Genomic DNA, 20,641 nt, shown 5'->3' on the forward strand with positions numbered 1-20,641 from the left:
GTCATGATGATGATGATGACCAGGGGTCATGATGATGATGATGACCAGGGGTCATGATGATGATGATGACCAGGGGTCATGATGATGATGATGACCAGGGGTCATGATGATGACCAGGGGTCATGATGATGATGATGATGACCAGGGGTCATGATGATGATGATGACCAGGGGTCATGATGATGATGATGATGACCAGGGGTCATGATGATGATGATGATGACCAGGGGTCATGATGATGATGATGATGACCAGGGGTCATGATGATGATGATGATGACCAGGGGTCATGATGATGATGATGATGATGATGACCAGGGGTCATGATGATGATGATGATGATGATGACCAGGGGTCATGATGATGATGATGATCAGGGGTCATGATGATGATGATGATCAGGGGTCATGATGATGATGACCAGGGGTCATGATGATGATGACCAGGGGTCATGATGATGATGATGATGACCAGGGGTCATGATGATGATGATGATGATGACCAGGGGTCATGATGATGATGATGATGATGATGACCAGGGGTCATGATGATGATGATGATGACCAGGGGTCATGATGATGATGATGATGATCAGGGGTCATGATGATGATGATGACCAGGGGTCATGATGATGATGATGATGATGACCAGGGGTCATGATGATGATGATGATGATGACCAGGGGTCATGATGATGATGATGATGACCAGGGGTCATGATGATGATGATGATGATGACCAGGGATGATGATGATGACCAGGGGTCATGATGATTATGATGATGATGATGACCAGGGGTCATGATGATGATGATGATGATGATGACCAGGGGTCATGATGATGATGATGATGACCAGGGGTCATGATGATGATGATGACCAGGGGTCATGATGATGATGACGACCAGGGGTCATGATGATGATGATGATGATGATGATGACGACCAGGGGTCATGATGATGATGACGACCAGGGGTCATGATGATGATGATGACCAGGGGTCATGATGATGATGATGATGACCAGGGGTCATGATGATGATGACGACCAGGGGTCATGATGATGATGATGATGATGACCAGGGGTCATGATGATGATGATGATGATGACCAGGGGTCATGATGATGATGATGATGATGACCAGGGGTCATGATGATGATGATGATGATGACCAGGGGTCATGATGATGATGATGATGATGACCAGGGGTCATGATGATGATGATGATGATGACCGGGAATCATGATGATGACCGGGAATCATGATGATGACCGGGAATCATGATGATGACCGGGAATCATGATGATGACCGGGAATCATGATGATGACCGGGAATCATGATGATGACCGGGAATCATGATGATGACCGGGAATCATGATGATGACCGGGAATCATGATGATGACCGGGAATCATTATGATGATGATGACCGGGAATCATTATGATGACCGGGAATCATTATGATGATGATGACCGGGAATCATTATGATGATGATGACCGGGAATCATTATGATGATGATGACCGGGAATCATGATGATGATGATGACCGGGAATCATTATGATGATGATGACCGGGAATCATTATGATGATGATGACCGGGAATCATTATGATGATGATGACCGGGAATCATTATGATGATGATGACCGGGAATCATTATGATGATGATGACCGGGAATCATTATGATGATGATGACCGGGAATCATTATGATGATGATGACCGGGAATCATTATGATGATGATGACCGGGGGTCATTATGATGATGATGACCGGGGGTCATTATGATGATGATGACCGGGGGTCATTATGATGATGATGACCGGGGGTCATTATGATGATGATGACCGGGGGTCATTATGATGATGATGACCGGGGGTCATTATGATGATGACCGGGGGTCATTATGATGATGACCGGGGGTCATTATGATGATGACCGGGGGTCATTATGATGATGACCGGGGGTCATTATGATGATGACCGGGGGTCAATATGATGATGACCGGGGGTCAATATGATGATGACCGGGGGTCATTATTATGATCATCCCAGGGGTCTGTGTCTTGTGGTATTTTGTCCTCAGTGTCATCCCAGTCTCCTTGTCATCCTGTGATTCAGGTGAGAAAGGTGGTGGTGGCGAGTTTGATGGTGAAATCAAGAAGTTTGGATTGAAAGGTGGAGGGGGGGGGGGTATATAAGGGGGGGGTTAGTACCCATGTCTTTTTCTAAAGAGGTATATGGTAGTCCTCTGGGAGATCCAGCTTCCGTTTTTTAGGAAGTGTTGTTAGAAGGTGTCCAGTTTTAGGGTTAATATCTAATTGTTTTGGAACCAAAGGGTTTCGTGGAGGAGGTTCTTTGGACGGGGTGTCTTTGTCCTTTTGTTTTGATTCAGAAGGCTTTTTAACAGGGTGAGTCTCCGAAGCTTTAAGAGGAGCTGTGTGCTTTTTAGGCTCAGAGCCCTTCGGTGCTAAATACTTAGGCTCCGAAGGTTTAAGTTTCACCGGTTTGGGCTCCGAAGGTTTATCTTTAGTAGCTTTTGGCTCAGAAGGTTTGCCTTTGGCTGGTTTCAGCTCTGAAGCTTTGGGTTTAGCCAGTGTCTGCTCCGAAGCTTTAGGTTTATCTAATGTGTGCTCCGAAGCTTTAGCTTTAAGTGGTTTCGGATCAGAGTCTTTCAGTGCCGAAGAGGTCTTCGGTGCAGACAGCGAATCAGCCAGCCCGTGAATGGTCTTGGGTTTCGGGCCCGGGATGTGGGTCCGGCATTGGATTGGGTCTGGCTCGATCCAGAGACAGAAGACTTATCCCAATGTTTCATAGCCGGACCCGAGGGCAGGGCATCCGAAACGTTTACACAGTGTCGACCTGGGCCAGAGGGCGAAGGTGATACCGGAGCCTTTGTTATTTTTGTGGGCATTTGGGGCTCATTGCTCACGGTTCGTTGAGCCGGAGTGACGTTCAAGTCGTCTTGTCTTCCATGTCGAGGTCGTCGACTTCAGACACGAAGATGTCTGGCACTGGGCTGGTGCAGAGTCGCATCTCGTAACATCGAGCCAGACGGTCACGAATGGTCTTCTTCAACCAGAATGATCAACAGGCCTCGCAGTTGATTTCTTCATGCTCCGAGGATAGGCAGAGGTTACAGACCTTGTACAGATCAGAGTGTGGGAACTTAGCACCACACCCGGGGCATTTCTTAAATGAGTCCGTTCCATGGACTGCTGGCGTGGTCGGCCTCACGGCCCATGTCAAAGCTACTGATCGAAGTGGTTTGAGTTTAGGATTTGCGTTGAAAGGTAAACCGCGGTCGAAAACAATACCGTTGAGTGGTAAGGATTGCACGTTGAAAGGGTTCAAAGACTATACCGAACCGCAGGAATACACAGCTGAACCAGATGGCAGAAAAAAAAAATCTGGGGATGGAGTCGATACCCATGCGCACTATTACCGTAAGGAGGAGTCACCCACCTTGTGACTACAATCACTTCTTCGAAGAAAAACAGTGCAAACATCCGAGCCTAACACCAGATGGCGATCTATGCTAACGCATTTGATCTACAGCTCATATGCCTCGAACATTTTCTTCTCTATTAAAAAAAACAAAAACAAGCACTCCACTCTGAGTGTTGGTCTGCACTAGGGTGCGTTAGCGACCCTTTGAGGAAGCATGCCACTACGTAGGGGGTGAGGGCATTCTAAAAAACCTTTTGGGGTTTCAAGTAGGTGCCTTCCTTTTCTCAGCCCTTCTAGCATTTCTTGATTAGCCTTTTCCCAGCTCCTTAATTCAGGAGCCTTCTCGTGTAGTGAGGTATATAGTGCAGCGTGATAGTCTGCTTGTCCTTCCTGGTTCTCCTGAACATATAGCAACATTTGTGGGCTTTCAGGACAACTCTTTTGGAAGGCACACTATACAGAGCCAATGAGGATCCAAATGCTGTGCCTTTTCTTGTCACAGCACACACACACAGAAGATAGGATATGTAAAAAGAAACCCTGTCAAAACAATTATGAAAACACTCAGTCCTCAGGGATGTCAAGAAAAGACATTTGAGTGGTTTGGAAATGTTTTAGTATGAAAAATAAGCAAACATGTTGATCTTGGAGCTCCAGGATCCCGTTCCTAGGAGCCAGAAAAAAATATAATCAACATGTCAGCTGTGCTGCATGATGTTACATAGGAGGAAGCAAGAGTCTCCTAAAGTCACAATGCCAGCATTCACTTTCCTGTCTATGGAAGCATATCAGCTAACTGCCATTAATTTCCTTACTTTTGTCTTTTTAAAAAAGTCTGAGAGGTTTCTGGTTACCTATTGTTGATGCAGTGACTAACTGGTTTCTATGTTTTGAATGAAAAATAAAGTTTGGTTATTTTCATCTATTAATCTGTTGCCAAGGGGGTTTTTGCTCTATTTAAGCACACTTTTCTACTGAAACCTTGTGTGCGGATTTACATAGTACACTTTTGTAAAGTGCTCTGAGATCCTGCCTGTGGCGGAGCAATGCAGTGCATATGACTATTGAAGAGGATCCCCTGGAAGAGAAATGCTCCTTGTACATGAATACATTTGCTTCTGATCTGACCTCTCCTTTTGTCCCTAATAAATTTCAGTGTTTAGATTTTTAGACTTATCAGATTCATAAAAAAAGATCAAATACATAACTATTACCTCAAAATATATACAATTTCTCAAAATAAACCAAATCATTGATTTTAAATGTGTTAAAATGTATTTACTGACATTTCTATTTCAAGGGTGTCATGGGTACTCAAAGACTGGGAGCATTGGGCATATCTGACACCTATTTAAAGTAGAGCAGGTAGCAAGTACAATTTTCACACATTTCTATATAGCGGTATGTAAGCAGTGAGACTAATGATCAGCTACACTAAGAGAACAGCTACTTTTCCATTGTCTCGCCCCCTTGCAAATGCAACTGCCCTTTCCAGCACAAGGCCAAACCACACCTTCAGAATCAAGCACTGCAAAGTAGGATCTGCAGTAAATACCAGATAGTTGGACTTCATTATCTAGAGCAAAACTATTGTCAGCAAATCAATACATATTAAATGAAAGTCAAACTTCTTGATCATCCAAACATTAGATGCTATGCCACAGTTTGAGCTTATATTTCATAGTCAGACTTTCAAGACTCTCTGATGTTGTCATTTTGATTATCCAGTCAATAATTCCCTCTTGCACAAAGCAATGACTGATGTACAAGAAATCTGAACTTCGAGCAATCGAACGAATGACTCCATTTATATTGTTGGGCTATTTGCCAGCATCAGCAAACAGAAGGGCTAAATTCGCATTACAGTAGGAATTTGAGGTTTAGTCTTGAATAGAACTAAAAAGAAGTTAGTGAAGAGCAACCTTCGCAGAACTTAAAGTTCCTGTGAAGAGAATGACAAAGAGCATGTATCTGTTCATGTACAACAGGGATAAAAGTCCAACAATGGAAAGGACTCCTACACGCCTCTAGTAACCATTAAGTGAGTTTCATTATCAATGTCTGTTGCTTTGCAATTCACTCATTTAATTGTTCGGAATAAAAGGAGTGCATAATCGATGGCAAACAAAAGTGTACTGCGCTACTGTTCTAGAATGCATATGAACAATGCTTTTAGGGATTATATGTGGAAGATACAGCTCTGTAATGTGCAGAGATTTTGAATTATTTGCAGTATGGTGGAAAAATAACAGGCTTTTATAACATTCTGATAGACAAATAATTGTACACATACAAGAATTAGATGGATTCAAGGATTTAATAATTCAAACATGCATGTAAAACACTAAATGCATTAGCAAAAGATCAATTTAAAAACACTGTTCACAATGTTGAAACTTTCTCAAACATTCTTAAATTTTGTTCTAGTGGTTGAAAGCTTAAAGTTTGCGACGTAATTTCTGCCAGTGTTTAGGACAACAGAACATTGTTATCACTAGCACTAATTTACAAAACCTCACAGATCCAATATAACAGTACTTAGAAGCAATTATGTAATTCACTTGGGTGAGGTAAAATACAGTATTGGTAGCTAATTATGTAAACCTGGCAGTATGATGATATTTAATAAAGGTTTTTCGCTTAAAATAATGACGAAAGTATAAAAAAAAGATTACATTTGTAAAGCTCAGTCACATGATTTTTACATCCGATATAAGACTAAAGAAAGTTCCTTGGAAAGCGCATTAGTTTACATGACCAAAGTTAGCTCAAAAAAAGGCAATGGTTTAACATTCTATTCTGAGAAAAAGCAGTATTAAATTTTGAAACACAAGAGATACATATTGCACAGTCAGAAAAGGTTCTACAAGAAAAGCAATTACCTTGAATAACATCAATGGGAATGACCAGTTAAGAACTGTAATAATCGAATGCCCTGCCTTGAAGGAAAACAGAAACGTATACTTACCTATAACAACTCTTCCATCCACTTCATGACACAGGCGTTTGCTGACACCACTTGTATCAGTGGCAGACATCTATCACGTTTGCCTAATTTGTGTCACTTTCGTAGATGTTCAGAATGCTACAATACTGTCACTTTATATAACTTGACAAATGCAAATCTGCTTTACATATGCATTCCAAAAAGTTTTCCTTAGGACCAAGGTAATACCCTATTTAAAATACAACTATAATTTTAAGTCACAGCAGGAAAGCTAAACTGGTGTACAACAGATCATTGCAGTATTTAGCTGTGAATCAAAATTTTAAAGAACACAATTCTAAACCATCACGTTCTGATTCACAAGCTATACAGCGAACATGGGTTAATAGAATGTTTAACAACTGCATTGAACTGCAACATCTATTACTATGTATAATTAACTGCTCCACACCTGCGAAAAGAATGTTACAAATTAAACTTGTTAAAAAGAGAAAGTAACCATTCTGGAGGACAATTGTCGTTTTTAGTGCTTAGTGTACATAGCACAAACAGTTTATTGGATAGTTTGGCAACACGTGATTAGTCTGAGCAATAACAATAACTGGTTTAAAAATAAGGCCATCTAAATGTTTTTCTATCATGTTTGATTTCATTTTAGTACCAGAAAATGTGTTCTCATACTTTAAACAAATGAAACCGTGAAATTGGTGGTAAATCTCGAAAAATGATTACAGGTAGAGGAAAAATGGCATTGCGAGTCTGTGCACCAATATTTTGGGCAAAGCTTACAGGGGTTTAGAGTTGAGGAGAGTTTACGGTGTCAATTTTTATAAGATACTGCATTTTCTCTTCCTCTTCTTGACGGGTGGTGGGCAGAGAACAGCTCGAATAGCTTCATCAAACACTGTTTTAAGACCACGCTGTGTAAGTGCAGAACATTCCAAGTATTTCACAGCACCTGGTGGGGGAAAAAAAGGTTATGGTTCTACAAATCGCAGAGAAAACAGCTTCACACTAAGTGACAGTTGTGACATTGAGAAGGAAAACGCAAATCTCCAATTTAAATTGCGAACTAGAAAGCACTTTGCTATAGCTAAATTCCAAACCACAGGCAATTACACTACTTATCAGTCTAGAAAAATGTAATGCAGGAGTAGAAAAAAGTAATTTTACAAGTATTTGTGTACAAAACGTAAAATTGACAAGTCAACGTAACGTCTGTGGTGTTTGCAGAATGAAATTACCAAAAACCCACTACTTATTTCCCTGTAACCGGACTACCAAATAAATACCAATAAACAGAAAATGCAATTATGTGCCTTATGAAACAGTGGTTGACATCATCAAGCAGTCCACCACAGACATTCTTTGTTGCCAACTACACTACAAAACTATGATAAACATACATTGACACTTTCTGGCTCCACGACAAGATGGTTAGAAAAGATTTAGGCAACAAACAAACAAAAAAAGTATTTTACTCCATAGCAACAGTACTGAAGCAATAAAAACAGGAATGAGAGTCCTCCCATAAACAAATATCTTGCAGAAATAAGTGTTAAAAACAAATCTGCATTTTGGCTTATTGGTTTGCCAAGAAACAGGGCAAACTGTATATATCCATATACAGTGAATGGACCAGAAGTAGTACAAAAAATGAAATTTAAACAGGACAATCTAAAGGCATGGCAGATGGGTAGAGTAATTAAAATGGGATGAAAATTAATAGTAAGAAGTTAATCAAATGTCAGTAAAAGATCAGAAACTTCGAAGTGTTTTTTTTTTGTTGCTCCGCCAGGTTATTAGCAAGAAACCAAGCACTAAAAATGCTGATAGTTCGAGGCATTTGTGTGGGACATGATAAAATCAGCATGGCTCCATGTTCTGATCAGTAGCAGATTATTGCTGACAAGTTATACACAGCTTCGAGCATCAGAAACCAAACCTAAATGTAATGCACTTGACCAACTGGCAACAATTACCCTCTCCCACCCGCTACACACTGTCTCATAGAAAATTATTTAAGCATGTTCAATCCTGTAACTACATAACACTAAAATTCATGATGGGGCCTTTTGAAGGGAATTTCATCTCATGGTGCTATCTAAATGGCAGCACTGTCCATATCAAGAGCCCCATCATTAGAACAGCATAGATAAAAGTCATTATCCAAACAGCCCTATGGAACTACTTCCAAAATCAACACACGAAGAAAAAAACTCCGCGAAGCTACAGGACAGTATCTTAAAAGTTTGAAGCTACAGGACAGTATCTTAAAAGTTACCAGAAAAATCGCAAACCTTGCAGGGTGTGGTTTAAGAATAAAGGGAGAAAATGTAAACTAACTGAAGTGCAGGTCAAAGCAGAGCCAGTCACTTTCATTCCCAGCTCTTTTTGGCGGAGGAGGGTATGCAAGGTGGCTTGAATTTAATACATTTTAAAAATAAAGGTTCAGACTAGAGTGAACTTCTTACCTGACGGAAGATAAAGGGACTCGAAAGTCACTTTGTTAGCAGAGCTGATCACCCATAAACAACTAAACAGCAACATTTATGATTGCCGTAAACTTTAAGAGAAGTTCACTTTGAGAACAGCGCATTTGAAGCAAATGGTTACACATGCTCTGAAAATGTGTTAGCAAGAAATGAAAATAAAACTTCATACCTATTTCTTTAGCCATGGCGAGGCCCTGAGGGTAGGTAATTGGAGTTAACTTCTTTTCTTTGAGTTTTTCAATAGTGTCTTTGTCGTCTCTTAGATCAAGCTTGGTACCAACCAAAATGATGGGAGTGTTGGGACAATGATGTCTCACTTCAGGATACCACTGTAGAGGAGGGAAAATAGATTACGTATGTGGAGTGTTTAACAATGCTCATGAATGCTACGCCCAGTTAGAATAGACACCCATAACTATCCACCCAGCACCAGAGGCAAAATGCCCACTGAATACTTTTCTGTATTAATTCCCAGACCCCAATTATCTTCAACATCAATTACAGGGCCTCAGCTCACAAACCAATGCCATCCTACCACAAAACCACATACCACTATGTAGTTGTTGCACTCAAACTATACCCAGTTTCTGACTTCAAACCACTGGTTGATTAATCGAATTCAGCAGAAAACCGTACCACTTACGCAACATTCCTGTACTACTGATGAAATCCTTGTACCTGGTCCATTTTAAATTGAATACCACACAAGTGAGTAAGTGGCAAGATCTGTTAACGCACGCCTAACCAGTAAGACCAGGTGCCATTAGAAACCAGTGCAAAAGTGCAATTAAGCAGAAACCAATAACTGAAAACATGCAGCAAATTATTCCCATGAAATATCTGCTGTCATACATGACCCATCCAATCACCAACCTCAACCAGCCAGTAGTAGAGGTTATCCTCGGATTTCGAAGCAGCACCGGACATGCAAGACCACAACATTCTGCTATGAGGCATAACAAACTGAACAAGATCTATAACCCATTGCTTGTGCTAATCAACGCACTTCCCTGAATTGTTAATATAACACCCCCTCATTGTGATCCAACACACTGCCTCCAAATCAAGGGTGCCACAGAAAATTCAAGACACCAATCACCGCAATGGCGGTCCAAAATCTGGATAATAAGTGGCACAAGAGACATAATACCTACAACCAAAGCCATTTTTACCGCCGCATCAGCCATATTCAGACACCCATAAATTTTTTTTAAAAAAACACAAAATTAATGAGTACTAATTCCGGTTGACTGCCCAGGAAAAAATTGCTTGAAATATGGCAGTGTGACATTCGTTCAAAACACCCCCCCCCCCCCCCCCCGCCCCAACCACAAGACACATTCTTCCTGGGTTCAGAAACTAAGTTGTGGACAATTCTAAAAGGAGAGAACAGCTTTTTACGGCGAACAGCCATTCAGAGTAGAGTAGCCGCACCACATGTCTCCTTCACTAACAAATGCAGTATGTTCCAGCCTACAGGCTCACACTTCTGTACAACTACCAGAGCGGTCAACTTGCTCAACAAGCACTGAACCACAGTTAAATATCATTATAACCCAACTCGTCCTCACCCAAAGCAAAAAAACATCTTGACCTAGGAGAAAACTGTGTATGCCTGCCAACAACATTTTGAAGGCCTTAGTCTCCTCTCCTTGAGACGAGAATTACTCTACACGCCGGACCTTAGAATAGTCAATGTGAAGCACAAGAACAATACTTGCATAGCATACAGCATTAGGCCAAGGTGGAAGAAATATATACGTTATGGTCTATCAAAAGGTTCATTTAGCCAAAGTTTTCTACTTTTATTATCAACATTAGCCATAATTCAAGTATCTGCGTACCAGATGCTGCAACACTGCCGTAACCCCAAGTAGGTCTGCTCCAAGCTTTCAATGGCAGTCAATTGCTAAAATCTTGGGGGAGAAAATATCCGAAAGAGCCACTGTACTCAAAGCAAAGGTGGAAACAAGTGAAAAGTGACATGCTATGCATGTGGAAAAAAAAATGTGGCAGGAGTGTGCGTTCACAATGATGTTTGTACTACTAACTTTGACCAGCTAGATTTGGTCTTCAGGCTGCCCATCTGATTATGGACAGGACAGCATGCTAGTTTCCCTTTTCAAGGCTGTCCAGTATCCAGGGAACTCCTACATTCCACCTGGTCAGCATAATCAAGCAACAATTGAAGATCACCACTTCAGTCACTGAACTGCAGGGATTCTTTCCTGCCTTTAACTCAGTAGCGTACCTCTCATGACCCATTCTGTAAATTTAGGTGGTAGTAATCCGCCCACTTCCAAATCAATCAAGAAAGTTTACTAAATATGAAAATCACACAAAAAGTACAGGCAGAGAACATTTGAAAGCCAATTAAATCACTGAATTTCGATAGTGAACTGCAGTTTAAAAAAAATGATTTAACAGCAAAACATACTAATGGATCAGTGAGCTTCTGTAAAACGCACAAGGCAACACAACACGTTTTGGAATTACACACTCAGCAGAGGTAATAAAAGTTTTGTGAAATTGGTGTTTAAACAAAAAAAAAAAAGAAACACGCCCAGCAAAGCCTGGTTGAAAAGGCCATCACACGGGCATGTGCAAATATTGTGGCTAAGTATTCCAAAAAAAGGAAACTATATGCTCGAATAATGCCAGACCTGAATCCAAAAAGTTAAAACACACTCTGCAGTTACCTGCAATCAGCGTTAAGAAGATCTCAATGCCTCTATAACACTAACATCACAGTGTGAGCCAGTTGCCTTTTTCAAATAAGTTTATTCTTTGTTACGATCCAGATATTCCTAAAATATCTTTTACCCAGTCTATCTCCACGCGTGGCATTGGGTCCTCAGACAAAGATGGGTGAACCAAATTTACTAACCTAGATTTCACCTATGACATCTAAGGGATAGCGTACCCTTTATCACTGATAGTCATTAAGGGTTGCATGAGGGTTAAGCCATATAGATATCCATACCATTAGAGGTCCCAATTTAATATAATTCTCAAGATAGTGAGGAATTGGCATCACTCCAAACTCCTGTCCCATATGCTGTGAGGAGTATAAACTGAAGCTTAGAAATGTGAGGCATAGGGGGTAATATTCCTAACATTGAGGGCAATATTTGTATGGCCCCAATAGACTGGATACCTTTCTGACGCAAAGAGATAGTGTACCTCCAAGGAAGCATCTAAATGTACCCCCAAATATGGAAAAGCATTAACCATTACTAATGTGTTGTTCTCCGGGTTAAAAGTACAAAGGCTGGAACTACTGATCCACAGGACCTTAGCTGTGATTTGAAGAAGTTGGCGGACAAAGCTAAGCTGGTCATAAAAATGTGAAATGTACTAACTGCTTCCTTAGTCAGGCCCATGGGGTGCAGACCAATATGAGCGCATCAAAACACAGGAATGGGAGTTCACTTAACTATGGGTACGTTGGTACAACTCTAACAAATATGTATTATTTATGTATAAAATAAAAGTAGGATTATTAAAACAGCCTAATTTAACTCCTCTTTTTAAAATCAAATGGTTGTTAGCTCCAATTTAGTCCAAATCCCACCTCCAAGTTAATAAGCAAAACAGCTAAGTAGAGTGGTATTCAGGTCCAATTCTGGTAAAAGGAGACAGCTTGAATAATTTACTGTCAAAGGCACTAGTTAGCGGACCATGAACACTAAATGTAATGAGCAACATCTGGCGATGGTATAGTTGCAGATTAATAGATTGCGTTTAAGGCATTGCTCCATAGTTCCGTAGTGCGCTTTTCTTTAAAACTATATTGACAGCGATGTATTTGTTTGGAATTGATTGATCCATTCCCAAATTCTATCAAAAACCGATCTACCTAAAATTCTAAATAAATAATTGAAGAGGGAGATTAGTCTGCAATAAGGCAGTAACAATCCATTCCCTTTATAATTACCTTTGTCTTGGTCATCAATTATTAAAAATATTGGTTGAGAGGGGCCCATATATCCAGATTGCATTTGAAAAGATCTAGCGGAACACCTCCTAGCCAAGGAGCCTTGCCAGACAAACTCGTGAATAAATAAGACATAACTCTAAAACATACTTTGGAATCTGCTGCAGAGATCTATAAAACATATTTAGAACTATAGATTAATTGAAAATGTAATCACAATTGTGCCAGTGATGTGGGTATGTAGTATGGATAAGAAACCGTCACTATTTCTAATGGAATTGGCTGTCAAAAAAACGAGTTTGCCTTTTCCACTGCACCGGCGAGTCATTCCCAATGCAAATTTTAGAACTCCTTTCTTCTCTTTTTCAGATTGAGCTTATAGTGCATGCGGAAGACTATGACTTCTTCTCTGTTACTTGGTTTTCTAGCCACTGCCTCATGCAAGTGCCAACTGGCAGAAGAGCAAGCAGCATCGAACCAGTGCGGGGAGGTTACTGAGGAAATGGCTCACGGATTTCAAAGCGCTTTAATGCAATGGCAGACACTGATAAAAGACCTAGCCTCGAACAGGATTAACAGGGTCTGAAAGGCAGATCATGAAAGTACAGAGGTTTGATTTTCATAGTTTAAAATAAATAGATGGATTAAGGAGCAGCCAAGCTAATTTCAGACAATTATGTTGTAGAACTGGTTTATTAGTATAGTCTGTAGGTTTATAGATAGGTAACTCAGGAGACAAATTCCATTCCAAGTGGATTATGGTCCTCAAAAGATGCATCCCAAAAATATTTAAAAAAGTCTTAACATAAAAATAATAACTGAAATTGCAATCTTTTTAATGTACATTAGTCAGGTCACGAGCCATTAAATATTTACCTAATATTTCACGCCTAGGATCTGCACGTGCACTAGGATCGATGTGTAGTTACCAAGCATATACAAATCTAATGAATACTTTGGCATTAAAATCACCACCAATCAAAGTTAGGGAAATCTTACTAGAGAAAAAAAATCCAAAACATTAAACCATGTTAAGACCAACCTTGCCTCTGTCTGAATTGGATGTACCGGCTAGGTCAGAATAACAGAGGAAGTCAACACTAAGCAGTGGTGTTTTACCAGCTTTATTGTAAAAGAATCATAAAAAAATGATGATTCAACAACAGCCATTCAAGTGGTTTAAGCTATAAATATATTTTTGCAATATTTAAACAAATACCATTACATAGCGTTGCGGTGGGGAGTGGTCGGAGAAATACCATTAAATCTTGGACAGGCCGGCTTCACGGCGGTTTGAGTAAATCTATTCCATCACACTCTGAAGTGCACAGAATCTGTTTTGTAAACGGATATCGAAGTCCAAGGAATAGAAGTGAGAGTGCGATTAGTAGAAATTAGACAGGTAACCCTGGGACCATTTGGAACGCTTGCCCCCATGGTCTATAAATTGAAAATTAAAGAACAAAGCAGTAAAGCAATAATGCAACTATTTTTGACAATGGAAAGTTTTAAAAAATAATTTCAGGAGCCCAATTTATATTAGAAATGTAATGAAAATACATTCCCTAATGTCTTCTTTGATTGTCCCACTTAGACCCTTTTTATTAAAATAATTTGATTTCTATTGCATATGTGAAACCCTTCTATAAAGACAGCCAACGGATGGCTTTTTCAGTCACTGAACAGGATCCTTACTTTGCACAATATTTAATGTAGGGACATTTGAAAATATTGGGACTTACGGACAAGCTGAAGGGGGCAAGTTGAGAGAACCAAACGTTTGAGGTTATTTAATGGTAACTGGTGGAGATGATTGCGGTGTTCAGGAAAGACTTGTGAATAAATGTTGCTGGACTTCATGCAGGTATATTTATTTTATTACCACCACCTGGAGGATAGCAGGGCAAGAATACAAAAGAAAAGTTTCAGTAGAGTACTTTGCATTGGTTAATGTATTGACCGGCGAACACCACAAGGCCTTAGTACGGGTGGTGGGAGAAGCAGATTTCTGGTGGTGATAAATCCAGACTGAGCTGTGACTGCTGCAGAATCTGGATTGGAAGCGGTTGAGAAGATTGTGGTGATCCAGGAGGATGGAGAGTTGCTTGCCTATTGCTTATTCCAGAACCTTTGCCCGGGAAGGAAGTAGGGAGATATGTCTGAAGGTGCTAAGTTAGTTGGGGTCGGCCGAATGGATTTCAGGAGGGCTGTGACTGCAGCATGCTTCCACTCCTCTGCAAAGATGCAGACCTGATGGAGGGTTTGATGGTGGTGAGGAAATTACTAATCCCGGGTCCTCCTAGGTTGTAGATATGGCATGGGCATGGGTTTGAGGGAGCCCCGGAGGGAACGGTCTTCAGGATTACGGTAGTGTCTTCCTCAGCGAGTGTTCTCCAGTTGGTTAGATGGCTGCTCGAGTGGTAGGTGTGCAGTTTGCCGATGATTTCCTCTGGGTTCGGATGTTTTTCGAAGTTATTGTAAATCGAATCGCTTTTGTTGAAGTAATTTGAATGATCACAGTTCCTGGGAGGGGGTGATGATTTGGTTGAGGTGTCGGGGGTGGTGAATTCCTTGATGATGATAGAGGATGGCCTTGTATGTTTATCTGTCATCGGCATTCTGGTTGGTTCTGTACTTCCTTTCCAGAAGTTCACAGAACATTTTGTAATCCCAGTTGTTGGTTCTGCAATTGACTTGTGATGAGAGCGAGAGCGTCGACGTAGGTGGAAGTCCATTGGTTGAAGTTGGAAATGTCCTTGGCTAGGTTGTTGGTGGTGTCTGATTGGTTTCCTTCAAGTGTAACGCAAGTCTGATTCCATTATTCTACTCCAGTTCCAGCTGGGTCGGTTGGTTGGAGTTGTGGAAATATGGAAATAGATAATGTAGTGGACGGTCCATGTGAGTGGAGAGGCGGAGCAGTAGCTGATGCAGTTGTCGATGCGAAGAACGCGTCTAAAATGTGCCCTGCATTGTGAATAGGATCCGTGACGAGCTGGGAAAATTCCTATTTTGTGTAGACTCTTGAGGTCGGTGGGCAGTGGTCGGAAGGAGCTTCCAGGTGGAAGTAGAAGTCGCTGAGCAGAAGGAAGTTCATGGGAGTTGATGGTGAGGGGGCAATGAAGTCTGAGATGAGGTTGCTTAACCTGCCTCATAGGTCAGGTGATACGTTTGTTATGGTGCCATTTATGGTTGTGTTGTTTCCAGGTTGAAGTGTTAGAAATCCATGAAAGGGGTGTCCGAGTCAGTGGTGGTTGTGCATTTGAGGGCGTTTTGTAGAGGATTGCGAGACCTTCGCCAATTTATGTAAGCAGTCCAGGCATGCAATTTTGTATCTGCTGAGGCGGCCACAGCGATGTCAGGAGTTAAGGCTGGGATTAATCCAGGTTTTCTTTAGGAAGAGAAAGTCCGGTATGCTATTGAGGAGGTCCCGAATTTCGATAGTGTGTTGTTAGAGAAAGCGTGTGTTTAGGAGCATGCATGAGTGTGTTCCTCTGGCCAGATGTGGTGATGGGTGCAGTGAGGCTATGAGCCGGTGATGTGGGAGTCAGTGTGTGTGTGTTAGGGGGAGGGGTGGGGGGGGGTTTCTCCACCTAGAGCCAGAGAGCCTCAGCATAGGTGCAGGACAACAGCACAATGAGTTAGGCAATCATCTAAAAATCTTAAATAAAAAAACTCCTGGTAAAGATCCAAGACATGGAGGTATTGAAGTTAAAAGGTTTATGCACCTTCATCATTTTACAGCCGAAGGAGCATTAAGGTAGATATCCATTCAAGAATCAGATCTTGAATGTTAATAAGCTATTTGTCACTGGCATACAGGGAGAATGCCATATTAAATTCTTATAGCATAAGAGCCAAGCGAGATAGGGAGGGCTCTTGCAGAAATTCCAAATGGGTTTTGGAGTACGTAAAAGACCTAGGCTGGGCTGCTTGGTTAACGAGTTAAAGCAGAATGTAATGCACATTCGTAGTAGCACCAGCACAATAATAAATACTTGTGAAAGTATTAAGAAAAAAACAAACACTGTTTAAATACCAAAATGTAAGCTCAAAGTTCGAGCAACCCAAACTTGAGATTTCCTCTTGGTGAACATCTAGTTTTTGCACACGTTTAGTAATGTCTTTTAAGACCCGAGTAGAAGCAGTCCCATCAGCACTTCCGGGTTCCCCGTTCAGCACTGCCAGTAAAGACAACTTCCCAGAATCAGATAAAGAGAAACACACGCCCCAGTAATCCTCCGCACTGCGTGACGTTTGTGTTCGTTTAACTGTGTACCTAAGGAGCGGCCTGAATGATAAGGCATTAATAAGTACACTTCACTTGGCCTGGGAAGTCCCCATGTACATTATAATAATAAGTCTACTAGAAACACTGTCCATATTCCCGCAGAGGTTCTCAGACCTCTAATTTATCAGTGGTCAGATCACTTGCAGCTCCTTTCAAAAGGTCTTGACCAACTGACCTATTGTATGGCCTGTCAGCACACTACCGGACTCTGCCAACTGCTGCTTTATTTACAATAATTGCTTATACTTTTCGTATTGAACATTTTCACTTTGAAAATCCTGATTCTTCCCGGAAGTGGCTTCCATTGCTAATCATCCCTAATGTACAAGTACTTAAGCGATCAATTTCTTTTGTAACTTATTTATCCAGGTTGCCGATTGCTGTAAGGTGTTCAATTGTTTATTAAACCCATCTTCCCTATTCCATATATTTATTAGAATTGTATCATAATATATGCTTTAAAAATGAAAATCGATGAACTAAAGGAAACGGTATAAAGGCACATAACCAAATATACAGTAGTACAAAATGTATTTTCCCCTAAAAATATTTTTATGTCATGTAACGTACCAAAGTTTAAAAATTAAGCATCTACAGATTCCCAATTATGTAGTAAATCTATGCATCCTTTTAGTACATTGAACCACTGAACCCAAGAACTACCACATCGGGTGGAGAGGTTTGCGAAATGAAATACTTACCTTTGCTCGAACGTTTTCAAACGATGCAGGGCTCACAAGCGAGAAGCAAATTAAGAACACATCCTATAAAAAAAAAAACACCCAAAAATATACTTAATATGGATGCCATAGCAATATTTTCATGCCCTATGCCACAATTTCGAAGAATTAAAATCACCAGGTCAATTAAAGAAATCGAGCAACGAGGCAAGGAAAGAATGATTTAACAGAATTAGGTGCAAATTTTTCAGCGCGCATTTTACCCCGCGTGTTTCCACTTAAATAAAATGGAGGTTTTAACCAGGCAGCTATTGAGAGCATTTATTTTGCATGCAAGGCAATGAAGCACATTTATTTGCAATTACTTTCCGGCACCCTAGACACACAAAGCAACCACAAGAAATGGAGGATCCAAATTCGAGTTAGCAGTTTACACCTAGCAAGCAACAGGGTATTAACTTTGATCAACTCACTCACCGAGATGGATGCACCTGAGGAGCTCTGATTTATGTCCTAACAAAAAATATTTTTTTAATCAAATGGAATCTGAAGATTAAAGTTGCTCATTTCCACCCATATCGTGGTAGATTTTATGATGAATCACTTCACACTGAGTTGCCCAGTATGCATCTTTAATGAGGGCATAGTCTTTTAGGCGCACAACATTTAATCCTTTGAAAAATCAGAGCAAAGCCCACATTTAAAATTGGTCTGAAACAACAAATTTCCGGTGAAGCCAATTTCAAAACGTTCAGACCCAGGTTTAGAAGACTGACATTCGGTGCTTGGAGAAAAGCTCAGGATTAGGAGGACCATGAGTGGTTTCTGCTAGTGCACCAATCATGTGACCATTCAGAAGCAGCTCTAAGGAAGCAGGTAAGTGGCAACAACTTCAGGTGTTATACTGAGATGGACAATATCTGTTTGAGAGTAAATGCACTTAAATGCCAATAAAGTCAACATTTGAACTACTCATGAGGAATACTTTCACTCATGAAAATTAACGTTACCCCCATCAACTCCCTCAGCATTTTGTTTTCACCTCGTGCTTTAGGTGAGGCAAAAAATGACCATAAAAGATGGTAATATTTTCATAATTTTAATTGTCATTATGCAAACCCAAATTATGAAACCAATATGAGACTACATTCAGCAGTTCTGTATTGCCAAAGGATACAAGAAACCCAAAGTATAGCCATATGAAAGAAGTTCATACCCAGAAGAACTAGGTGCATTTTTAAAGGTCCCATCATAACCTAAGCAGCAAGACGATAACGTGACATCACAGCAGATCACGTCATCCTGCACTGCATCGGTTTATAGTGATGCAGCTAGTGACCTATGTACCTCTTGTGCTCAGGTACATGCTCACGTCATTATAAACTGATAACAATGACCATCTAGACATTTTTTTAAAATAAATCTAGACATTCAAATTGTGAGTTTTTCTTCGAATCGCTTTTCAAAGGGACTATCCTTTTAAGAGCCAAATTTCTATGAGTCGTGGTGGGCCTGTAAAAATGCAAATAGTTCTCAGGCGGATGTTCAAAGGACAAATGTGCAGTGGTGACCAAAGGCAGAAAGCCTAAATATCCAAGCCCCAGAGCAACGCAACCTTCATTATCTAGCTGCACAAGGCTGGTAGGGTCACAGTAATATTTACCGTTTGCGGATATGATAAGGGACGCAGTCTGTCATAGTCTTCCTGTCCGGCTGTATCCCACAACCCCAAGTTGACAGGTTTTCCATCAACCATTACATTGGCAGAATAGTTGTCGAATCTGTAGAATAGGAGAAAGGGTGCGGTTTAAGCAAATGAGCAATGTGACACGAGGCGCATGTTAAACTGTTCGCAAGGGTTTGTGTAAAGCATACAGTTAGCCAATTACCACAAACGCCTTGGGGTAAACAAAGCTAATCACCAAAACAAACAAATTGGGGTAAACTAAACAATCAAGGAGAGTTAAGAAACAGGCTGTACAAAGAAAACGAGCATCGGTAAAACTAACAGACGTAGCCATGGGCAACCTGGTGGTTTAATTTTCTATTTCATAAGCCACAAAAACAAAAGAAACAAGTCACTATCTAAATGTGGCGGTCATTCGCTAACAAAAAGGTATATTAAGTTTTTAAAAAAGCAATCACTATATCTTATTTTGATAGAAAAGAACAGGTTCTTCCTGCAGGGTGGTGTACTTACAGCAGGTATAGAAACCATCTCTAGCTTTAATGAATAGAATAAGGAAATAGAATACCTACTGATGCAAAGGAAACGTACAACTGGCATTCAATTAGTGTAACTTGAAGCCACAGAGGTAAATACAAATAAAGAATTGTAAAGAATGGAAAAAAGGCACTGGCAAAGTAAAGTATTAGCCTGCCACACTAGAAAGCACTTCTTTTATGGTGGACTTGCAACCATGTGAGCGTGAAAAATGTAATCTCATAGTGCAAGAGACCCACTGTCAAGCTGTACACTCTGGTAGGTGGAGGCAAAATGTGAATGACAGGTGAACGGATTAATGGATGAAGAGAGCTGACCTAAAGTCTATGTATGTACATATGTGGTTTTTTTTTGGTTACATGAGCCTAGCAACAAGCTAAAGCAGTCTCTATGCCAGACCGCTGTTAGGCAGGCAGACACACAATGCACAGTGCGTCGGCAGGAGACATTCTTTGAATGTTAGTCATTATTTCACAATTACAGGATGTGGAGGCGCAAAAGCAAATCCAGGTCTTTGGACACACTGGTTACTTCTTAACCCTTACAAAACTGATGCGTCAGAAAGTATGACTAAAGCAGATAAGTAAATGCTAAGTTTTAAGGATTAGTCACGCATGACAATCC

The 20,641-nt window shown here is 40.6% G+C and overlaps 1 protein-coding gene across 2 annotated transcripts in view; it reads right to left on the reverse strand.

The window, feature by feature from the left end:
* Nucleotides 1-5,744: 5,744 nt before the first annotated feature.
* RAC1 (Rac family small GTPase 1) overlaps nucleotides 5,745-20,641 on the reverse strand; it is a 56,478-nt gene continuing 41,581 nt past the window's right edge. Inside the window, exons 3-7 of one of the 2 annotated variants that reach the window (XM_078665139.1) lie at nucleotides 19,457-19,574; nucleotides 18,271-18,306; nucleotides 17,815-17,877; nucleotides 9,058-9,217; nucleotides 5,745-7,351 (exon numbers count right to left, since the gene is read on the reverse strand). In XM_078665139.1, the coding sequence (XP_078521265.1) occupies nucleotides 7,221-7,351; nucleotides 9,058-9,217; nucleotides 17,815-17,877; nucleotides 18,271-18,306; nucleotides 19,457-19,574 (508 nt within the window). In that variant the 3' untranslated portion in view covers nucleotides 5,745-7,220. The remainder of the gene's footprint in view (nucleotides 7,352-9,057; nucleotides 9,218-17,814; nucleotides 17,878-18,270; nucleotides 18,307-19,456; nucleotides 19,575-20,641) is intronic. The other variant, XM_078665140.1, reaches the window with a different exon arrangement.

This window comes from Lissotriton helveticus, chromosome 10 (assembly GCF_964261635.1).
Source record: "Lissotriton helveticus chromosome 10, aLisHel1.1, whole genome shotgun sequence".
Classification (NCBI taxonomy): domain Eukaryota; kingdom Metazoa; phylum Chordata; class Amphibia; order Caudata; family Salamandridae; genus Lissotriton; species Lissotriton helveticus.